This window comes from Mya arenaria, chromosome 1 (genome assembly GCF_026914265.1).
Source record: "Mya arenaria isolate MELC-2E11 chromosome 1, ASM2691426v1".
Taxonomy (NCBI): Eukaryota; Metazoa; Mollusca; class Bivalvia; order Myida; family Myidae; genus Mya; species Mya arenaria.
In genome coordinates this window covers 60,893,755-60,904,653 of record NC_069122.1, presented here as the reverse complement: position 1 = coordinate 60,904,653, position 10,899 = coordinate 60,893,755, and the positions used below count along the sequence as shown (strand labels likewise).

The 10,899-nt window shown below is 38.3% G+C and overlaps 1 protein-coding gene across 1 annotated transcript; it reads left to right on the top strand.

The window, feature by feature from the left end:
• Window positions 1-4,362: 4,362 nt before the first annotated feature.
• Window positions 4,363-9,031, top strand: LOC128232214 (fibroin heavy chain-like). Its single transcript, XM_052945687.1, has 6 exons — window positions 4,363-4,497; window positions 5,960-6,295; window positions 6,547-6,735; window positions 6,987-7,174; window positions 7,548-7,667; window positions 8,271-9,031. The coding sequence occupies exons 2-6, from the start codon at window positions 5,980-5,982 to the stop codon at window positions 8,280-8,282; spliced, it is 825 nt and encodes a 274-aa protein (XP_052801647.1). The 5' UTR covers window positions 4,363-4,497; window positions 5,960-5,979; the 3' UTR covers window positions 8,283-9,031.
• Window positions 9,032-10,899: the final 1,868 nt, after the last annotated feature.

The following is a 10,899-nucleotide window of genomic DNA, read 5'->3' as shown; positions in this document are numbered from 1 at the left end:
TTTGAAGAAAACTGTGCGAATTGAAAGATAAAACATTTATCTACGAAAGTACTATAGTAGTTGCGATGGCATCGAAAGGAATAAGGCCATTGGCGGAGTTTAATCCGACGAGCTCAAGCGCACCTGAATGGGAGCTATATAAACGTGACTTTACGATTCATCTCGACGCGCTCGGTCTTGATGACAAGCTAGGGAGGAGGAAAACCGGCGTATTGCTCGCCAATATGGGCCGTGAATGTGTGATGATATACGATTCGTTCGAATGGGCTCCCGAAATCGTTGAGGATACAGAACACGGAATTGTCGGTCGACCGGCTGAAAATAAGTACGATCTTGAAACAGTATTCGCAAAATTTGATCGTCATTTCGGTGTGCATAATTATCGAAATATTAAACGACAGGAGTTCCTAAATACAGAGAGGGACATCCTCAATAATGGATTATATTTCGGACTTGAAACGGAAAGCTGAACACTGCCAATATGGCGAACAAAGAGAAGGGTTCATATGCGACATGATCATAAATGAAATAAATGATAAGAAGATATCTGAGAAACTAATGGAAATTCAAACAGTAGAACTGACTTTGGAAAGAGTGGTCCAGATTTGTAGACAGATAGAATTGAACTCCACCCACGTGGCATCCCTGGGTGCAGAAAGTGCAACGGTGAACTTGGCACATAAGGCCAAAACTCAACCCATGAGAAATAATTATGAAGGGAATTATTTCCAATTGTGCAAAAAATGTTGCAGACGGCATGCATTTAGAAACTGCCCCGCATATAACAAGCAGTGCGACAAGTGTGGTCAAAGAGGACACTTTAAAGCGTCAAGTCTGTGCAGATCAAATGGCAACATGCAACAACGTGGTGGGTACAGAGGCAGATCAAATAGAGGAAATGCACACAGTGGCCGTGGACATAGGGGACGGTGGAACAATGCCAGAGTGCACTATATAGCAGATGGTGCTAATAATGACAGAGAAATGGATGAAATGTTTGAACAATGCACTATGCATGATGTTTTCACAACAACAATGAAAAACAGTCCAAGTAATGACAAAAATGATTGGAAGGTTAATTTTAAAATAGGGGACTCGAAATTGAAACTAGAAATCGACAGTGGTGCCATGTGCAATGTTTTTAGTAAAGATGCGGCACAGAAATTTAAGTCGATAGCAGCGGTTGAACATAGTGATGTTATTATAAATGGAGTTAGTGGCAGACCAGTGAGAGCACATGGGAAAGTGCTACTCCCGTGTGAATATAAAGGAATGAAGAAAACTCTAATTTTTCAAGTTATAGACACTCCGAGGAATGTGAATTTACTTGGCAGGGAAGACTCTGTGAATTTTGGTCTGAAAATGCGCGTGAACTCGGTGGAAATGGAAACAGAAGCGCTCGTAGAAGAATACAGTGACGTGCTTGGTGAAGAAATTGGATGTTTAGCAGGAGAATACGAAATTAAAATAGACAAGTCTGTGCCTCCAGTTGTTCACCCACGGGAAAACTTTGGAATGACTCAGCCAAACAGGCTTTTGAGAAAATCAAGGCAACTTTGGTGTCTACAAAGGTGCTTAGATACTTTGACTTGAACAAGCCGGTAACTCTCACCGTAGATGCGTCCACGAGAGGGCTCGGAGTAGCAATTATACAACAAAATGGAGTCGTAGCTTACGCATCGCGTGCATTAACACCAGCTGAACAGAGATACGCGCAGATCGAGAAAGAAATGCTTGCGGTAGTGTTTGGGTGTGAACGTTTTCATAAACTGATATATGGCAAGCATGACGTAACAATCGAATCTGATCACAAGCCATTAGAAAGTATCATGAAAAAGCCAATACATGTTGCACCTATGAGAATTCAGCGAATGATGCTAAAGATACAGCCATATGAATTCAGACTCGTTCATTGTAGTGGTAAGAAAATTGGATTAGCCGATTGCCTTAGTAGACTGCCGATAAATGAGCCATGTGACAAATCTATTGATGATGAACTAATGGTCCTGACCACTGACACTCTTTCTTGCAGCAATCATGACAAAATTGTTGAAGCCACGAAGAAAGATGAGCAGCTGCAAATTGTGAAACAGGTAATCAGTCGCGGCTGGCCAAATACAAAAAGTGACCTACCATTAGAAGTCATGCCATTTTGGGACTTTCGAGACGAACTTTCAATGTATAATGGCATCGTATATCGTGGTGAAAGAATATGCATTCCAGAAGAAATGCGTGCAGAGACACTGAAGATTATCCATCAGTCGCATTTGGGAGCTGTTAACTTAAAGAAAAGGGCCAGAGAATTGGTATACTGGCCAAGTATCAATTCTCAGATAGGAGATATGGTGAGCAAGTGTAGTGCATGCTTGATGAACAGGAATAAAGCACCTAAAGAACCTATGATAATTCAGCCGGTACCATCACTTCCATGGAGTAAAGTAGGGACATATTTGTTTGAGCTAAATGGTAATCATTACTTGATTATGGTAGACTATTACTCAAATTTCATTAAAGTGTTTCCACTCCAGCGTGACACAAGATCCGAGACCGTGATTAGGCACATGAAACAAACCATAGCTCGGTATGAAGTCACGGGCACACTTATGAGCGATAATGGACCGCAGTACACCAGCAAAAAGTTCAAGCAGTTCACAGCAAACTATGGTATCAATCATATTACATCGTCGCCACTACATCAGCAAGCGAATGGTTTAGCAGAGAAAGCCGTTCAAACAGTGAAAAACATGATAAAAAAGTGTTCAGAAACAGGTGAGGACATTTATCTTAGCTTATTGGAACTAAGAAACACACCAAGAGACAGTGAAATTGGGTCGCCCATGCAAAGGCTCATGGGTAGAAGAGCAAAGACACTTATTCCAATAAAACAAAGCATAAGAATGCCTGAATCTGTTGCAACAGACAAAGTAAAGTCTAAATTAGTTGATTACAGAGAAAAGCAGAAAAATGATTATGATAAAGGTGCAAAAGTTAAAGAAGATATCCAGCCTGGTGATGCAGTGAGAATCCATACACCATAAGGATGAAAGCCAGCAGAGTATATGCGGAAAGCCAACTCTTCACGATCACACATTGTAAAAGCAGGACAAAGTGGTCGTGAGTATCGAAGAAATACAGACATGCTCATGAAAACGCAGGAAAAACCGCATATCGTAGAGGAACGCGATCAGCCACAGTATTTGGTACCGCCAAGTACGTATCCTGAAGTGCCAAGACCAACGCCTAAACCACCTGACGCGTGTGAAAGTCGCGAAATAACAGTCGAATCAGAATCGCGTATCCCAGAAAGCAGTGTGCAAACGCGAATGAACGTTAAAACACCAGAGATGTCTACAGCCAAAAAGAAAGAACAGTGCGAGAGATCAAGCCCTGGCCGAGAAATCCGAAAGCCGAGATATTTACGCGATTTTGTGTAATTCGCAAGTGCTAATATCATTTTATTACATACCTAGTCAGTTATTACAATACATACACATAATTATAATATAAAATATAGGTCTACAGATAACGTCTGCTCTAATTGAAGTCGAATTTTGTCTGTGTAGGCCATGTCTAGCACACTCGTTTAGTCTAAGTAATCACGGTGTTGTTCTCTTAGTTTTAAAATATCACTAAGTCTTATATTCTACCCTTACCCCTCCACATGCCCACCCAACCTACTTCACCTAAAGTTCTCCTAGTGGACATTTCATGTCAATATGGTAGAGAAATAATGCATAATTACACCAAAATGCACCATTGTAGACTGCATTCAGCCATTATTTTCTCGATGGAGTACCCCTAAAAACCCTACACATATTTACATCATTTCTTCACAGGGCTCTAGTCTAAAATGATAGACGTGTTATACGGGATTCTTCCAATCCCTAACGGATTTGCCATATCAAAAATCGTTAAAAAAATCCGTGAACGTACAATAATTTGGACTGCCGTGACAGGGCACAAGCCCTCGAGGTGCTCCTCTAAAGTTCGCCCCCTCCAACGTCACATCCTGAAACCGCCCCTGTTAAAAATGAGTTCCTTCATTAACCCATCTACCAATCTACATGGACGGAAAAAGTAGGGTCTGCAAGAAAACAAGTACTGTATGTCATAGTTTCAATTTCAATAAGAATATGTTCATTATACACCAGTCCAGACAGTAATGTAATCTAATGTAAACGTTACAGTTATTCTTATACATGTATGGCAATATGCTATTTGAAGATGGTGAATAAAGTATAAAAAGAAGAATGTTGTTATTCTCTACATGTTCGTAGGACTACGTAATGTGCGGAACTACAAACAAAATACATGTACGTTCCGATCCAAACAATCCGACTTTTTATAGACGGAAATCTCGAAGTCTATTTATAAGCGTATTGGGAAAACCACTGACCTAGTGACCGCAGATATATGGGCGAAAGATACCTGTGTTGCAGCAATTGAGAAGTCGAGGGAACGTGGACGAGGAGTGATTTAAGGATTGGAGGCACAAAAGTGAGTACGAATTACAAGACATCGTTTCTTGTTTATTTATGGCTTACATATTGTTATTCATTTGTCTTTATTTTAAGGGTCGGCAGCGATGCAAAAGTCGATTGAGGGACCAACATTTTAAATGTTTAAAAAATCAACTTCTATCCAGTTTTTGTGGTTCAATATTTAAGAAGCATGACTCATATATGCCTTGTGGCATTGTGTTGATTGCCAATTACAGCTATTTTAAAAATGATATATGCATTTTTGTAACCCGGAAATGAGTTTCATCCACGAAATTTCATAATTTTTCTGAATAACTTTCTTATTTGACAAAATATCATCAAAATATCTGAACACATTGTTGAATAGATAGTCTGGGGCATTTTGACATTAAAACGAAATACTAATGACGACAGACACTTCCGTAATAAGGTGAATGTTTTTTTTATCAAAAATCTGTTAAAATCTTTATTTGTAAAATTTTCTTTAAGTAACCCAACACCCTCTTCCCCCCAAAACTGTATAAAGTTCACAAATTATTTGTATTGATCTTAATCGTACGATCTTACAGTACGATGATGAAAACGCGACAGAACGATACAACGGGAAGGGCTGGAACTAATGTTGCAATAACTTTACGTTTTATTTGATTTTAAGTGTACGTGTAATATTGTTTACAAAATAGCAATAAAATATGATTAAACTAAACGATACATCGATAACAAAAACGCTATATCACGAAATTACGATTGTGAAAACGCGACATTACGATGGTGATCACACGATAGAAAATCGCATTATCATCATCGTACTGTCGTATCATGGCGTTTTTGTTATCGTACTGTCATGTTTTCATCATCGTACTGTCGCTTTTTCGTTATCGTAGTTTCGTGATTTCGTGTTTTCATTATCGTTCTATAGAGTGTCACGTTTCAGATCAACATAGTCCCAGGCGATGGCCCGCACCATTAAAATATGCTTATTTTTAAACAAAATGGCATTTAACGTGAAAACGGTACGGAAATAATAGCAAGCTTCAATGATTCACAATTGATTTATTTTAGAACAATCACATGACGCGCATGTGATGAAGCAAACCAAAATATTGTTTAAATGTTTAATGTAACCCAAACCCTAATTTTCTTGAATTGCTGTTTTAAGTTTATATACGATTGACTGCTAGAACTATATCTATCCAAAGATTCAATCCTTCTAAAATAAATGTTATCATGCAAGTATTTCTTTTTGGAAACTTTACACTTATTATCAAACCAGGGTTTTCTGACAGTTTTTTTTTATAACTAATCACACATTTCTTCCATATACATACCAACAATTGAATTGCAACCATCTTCTTTATTGACTTAATTACCAGACAAATGCTTTACCTAGAATTTTAAGAGTTTTAAAATCGAGATTTACAACTATAAGTGATAACTGGGTAACCAATTACCTTAAAATGAACGGCTTATGATTACAGAACAACCGTTAAAGGTTGTCATGGCTGCTGCAGTTCTAGCTCCAGTGGCCATAAAAATAGGTCTTGGCGCGGGGGCCGGGGCTGGTGCCGGAGTTGGGCTCGGCGCTGGGGCCGGCCTAGCGGCGGCGGGATCAGCAGGCGCTGGAGCCGCGGCCGCCTCAGCAGGGGCAGCGGCGGTCGGTGTCAAGGTAGCGGCCGTTGGGGCGGGTGTTGCCAAGGCTGCGGCCGTCGGTACAGCCGGAAAGGCTGCTGCGATTGGCGCCGGAGCAATTCTCGGCCCGATTGCAATAGGGGTTGCAATTGGTGGCATAGGGATTTCATTAATATTTATAGCAGGTACTTATTTTCAAGATATTCCTGTTGCATTAAACATTGAGAGTTGTTATATTGAAAGCTTAAAGTTAAGTTTTAATATCAATTCAGTTTCTAATGTATCATATACGAGATAACTCGTATCTGTCGAGATAAAGCCACTTGCCTTCTACAGCAACTAACGTTTATGTTTTTATTTGAAAAAAACAAAAAGTTCGTGCTGTATATGCATATCAACAGTGGTATGTACCACTTCAATGTGCTTTCCTATTCAGCAAACTCTTCGAAATCTTCGTCGAATGGAGGCAACACCGGCGGGAAAACTTCCAATAGCCACGCAAACAAATCCGACCACAAGAGCAAAACCAACACCGCCAACAGCAACGAAACCCCCTCGTCGGTGACAGGTGGTGGCGGAGGTGGAGACGATCCAAGGAGACGAAAGAACATTCCTTATCTTTGCCGTTGGTGTTCACATAACCTTCTTGCCTAGATCTGTAGATTCTTCGATAGTGTTACTCTTATGCAAAGAGAAGGGGCATTTTATTGTGCTTGTTTTATGAACATTGTGTTTTTTGAGAACATCAATCGGTAGGTGCCTGATGGCTTGTCGAATTTAGTTACCAAGTTACTTAGTACAATAATATTTACAGCAATGTCCACTGTTTTCTATGTTTTGAGCCACCTGTACGATACTGTATATCCATATTTGTAGAACAAAACAACAGCTGGTATGACGATATGGTTGAAGACTGGGAAACGAAGGCTCTCGGTCCCACCAACCGCCGCTACTACCTTTACAAGGGGAAGTGGTACTCCCCGGATAATGATGGCCACGCCGGTTCCGCCGCCAAAATGTACGAACCCACCGGACACGACCAAACCCGTCCCAAAACGCTGAAGGTTAGAGATGACCGACAGTTGAAGCATTGCATGTTAAGTGAAGAAACAACTTTACTCTGTTTGACTGTTTAGTCCTTTTTAGGTGTAGTACTTCAATTAGCTCATTCGTGATGATCATTTATCATGACTTGTTTGTCAAAGCTTTTCTTGGAATGAAATAAATTTTGAACTTAATGCAACCATTTTTCTTAAACAAATCTCGGTAGTAACTACACAGCGGCACGTATTGCTTCGAATATGCCTAATTTATGACATGGGAGGTGGATAATATCCAAATTAAAAAAATCATAAACTAAATCAAGGATTTCTTAGACCACAAACTATTTGCGTAAGGAATTTTTTTTTTATCTCAATTATATTTCTTTTAAACCAGTTCCAAGGGTCCGTGGACAGGAACGGGAAGTTGATCCCTAAACACGAGTCTAACTGGAGCAAGGGCCAGAAAGGGGATATAAATGGCCGAGACCTCCATGGTTACAAGGACAGGAGCTATGTACGTAAGCCCCGAGTTTTGACATTATTTAGGTCAATGTACACAAAATCTTTGTTTATGTAATAGTTAACCTTAAAACGTGAACTATTATAATATAATATTATGATGTACTCATATATTTAAGTAAACTTTTTAAATGTTCAGAACTTTGTTATAGTTAACAACGTGGTGAACGATATCGTTGTTAACTATCAAATCGTTACTGCTCTGGAAGTGGAATGGATACACATGCGATCTGCAGTGTTCTTAATAATGCGTGAGACGGCTGTTTTAGCTGAACTTGTTTTATTTTGATATATTAAAACATCATGTAATAAGTTGCGTTTAAAAGTTTACAATGATGTCATTACTTACGATGTTTACTTAAGCATTTATTTAACAATAAGCCCATTGTATTATTAGATAGTGTTGGAATGTTCGTCGGCGGCGTGGAAGGTGAGCACTTAAATGCTGAGTCGCGTCTGTGCCGCATGTCCCTTTCAACATACACACAAACAACAGAGAACATCCACCTGTGATTTTCTAATCCTTCAATCACGTCCATGATATTGAAAATATTCCAAAATCGCAACTGTGAATAATATCCATTTCTTTTGTTTTCAGAAATCTAGATGAAAACAGACGCAGCCTGGAAAGTGCTCCAAGCTAACAGTCGTTTAAATTGTATCCAGAGCCTTTAGTGAACTTATTTTCTGTTTGTGGGAAAATATAGGAGCCGCTTACTACTATTGTGAAAATGGAAAGCATGGTAGATGACAGTATTTTTTAATATTTTTAATCCAAAAAATATATTGCGAACCGGCGAGCTCGGGCGAATATAAAATGTATTGTTTGACCAGATAAACTTTGAAAACATTCGTACGCATTTTAAAATGTTAAAGCAGAAGCTACAAACTCGTATTTGCTATATATTAAAGGGACTGTCTCACAGATTTGCAGCAAAAAAAAGTTTTTTTTCTGTAACATATCTCAGGACAATTATCAAATAGTGGGTGTTACGCTTTGACCTCAAAATTGCAAAAAAGTACCAATCACGCATAAGGAATTAATTCTACCCGGTAGACATACCCATTAAAACAAAAAATGGAAAAATACCAAATAACTGCTAAACTTAAATAAATTGTAAACTATGTAGTACTTCAATAATTAAGTTTCAATGCATTAAACACATCGATGCCAAGTTTATGTCATTTTTCGACAATTTTATTTTTCTCGCTATTTTTTCATCTGTGAGACAGTCCCTTTAACTTGTTGTCATATTTAATTTGCCTGTACACATTCATATGGTGCTATCCGTCGTAACGTTATAGTAGTATTTGTTTTTTGTACACGTACAAGCAGCTTATTAAAATCGTGAAACAACGCATTGCCATTATCTGAGGGGTTTTTTCTAATCACGTTGTTTGAATGTAAGGTATTGATTATTTTGGTATCGCATAGACCAAACAGTTTCCGTAAACATGTGAAAGCAAAAGCATGGATTTAGTATGCCGTCAAATTAACAGATGTCACAAGCAAATGTTATCACAAACACGTGGTAAGACCAGATTGTTGGTGTCCGAGTATCACCTCGGCCCTTTCCCATCGAACACAACCTCGGGTGTATGTCGGTACATAATTATGTAGAAGTTTGTTAATTTTAAATAAAAGTTTTTAAAATTGCTGTTTTAAATTTTTGCGTGTATTTTGTATTATTGAGTGTAAAATGATTGCCAATAAAGTGTGTTATTGCATTACTAATGCAGATTCCACAAAGTAAAAAAAATAAGTTTATCTGCTAAATTGAAATAACTACGTAATCTACTTGCAGCGTAGTTAAATGTTAGGATTTCTGAAAGTGTAACCCGTCCATATACATCCGAGGTTGGTTTCGATGGAAAATGGCCGAGATCTTTCGAACAAGTCATAGTGTCAAAGTAAAAAAACACCACCTAAATGACCCAAATACTTTTGCAAAGGCTGGAAAATTCGTTTCAACAAGTATTTCATTAACGCATGTTTGTATTCATATCTACTTAATATGTACATATTTTATTATTTATGGCATATCAAATCGAAAGTGGGTACGGAATGTGTGGACCTTGATCACAAAAACATAAATGGGAAACCCCCGCTACGAATATGCCAAAACGCTCGTATTATGGTCGAAAGTCATATAAGTCTGTCCTTTTCCTGAAGTAAGCACAAGGCATCATGCTCCAACCTACTGCCATCACATATTGTATTATGTCGCATAAAACATGAAACACACTCAAGGTAAAAGTCTACAGCAATAAAAACGAAACACAAAAATGCACTTGAAGCTTAATGGTTTACTACACACTTAGTTATATTGACGGATCATGCCCGACCCTACTTGTGTCACATATTGTATATGTCGCATAAAAACTGAAAAACACCAAAATGATACTGTCGACAGCAGTCAGAAAAGTGCGAAGTTAATGAAGTGGCAGTTCCAACCAACTTCCTGCATTGGCCACTTGTTCTTCATATCGTTGTACCGTACAAAAGACAAAACAATCCGGAAAAAAATGAGGTTAGGTAGAAAGAAATGAAGTTCAAACAATTTAAAAAGTTGTTTTCTTTCTCTCTCTATTTCGACCAAGCACAGGGCACTCTGTATGTTTTGATGGCTAACTATCTTGTTATGACTTTATTTCAAACTATAAATGTCAATGATTTATTGTTAAATAATAATATACATATTGTAATTTCAGATGATTCGGGCTGGACAGCAGCAAGTTTATTTGTGTATAGATGAACTTAAATTATTAAAAGGAAATTGAGGTGTGTTGAGCTGTGCATGATCTTAACAGGGCCTTTTTTATTAACGCCTTGAGTCTTCGTGTGAGACTCAGGCTCAGAAAAAAACTCGTAAATGTTTCAAAACGTCTTTAATATAACTATTTTGGCCAAAAATGTATGCCTGATCGTAGAACAGGTATTTTAACAGATACAGCATATTCCTCTAGTAAGGGCCATTTTACACTTAAATGAAAATATGCATTCTGAGTCGTCAGTCTCTAACTCAGACCTATGACGTTAGTGAGAAGGGGCCAAGGTTAAGTTATCCTGATTTAAACTCAATCGGTGTTTTTAGTTGATCTCAGGCTGTTGATAGCAAGTTTATCTGTTTTGAGCTGAGGTCATATTTTTGATAACAAGATTCTTTGGTTTGAACTGAGGTGGTCAGGATGTGGATAGCAAGTTTATGGTGAGCTGCGCCTTAGGT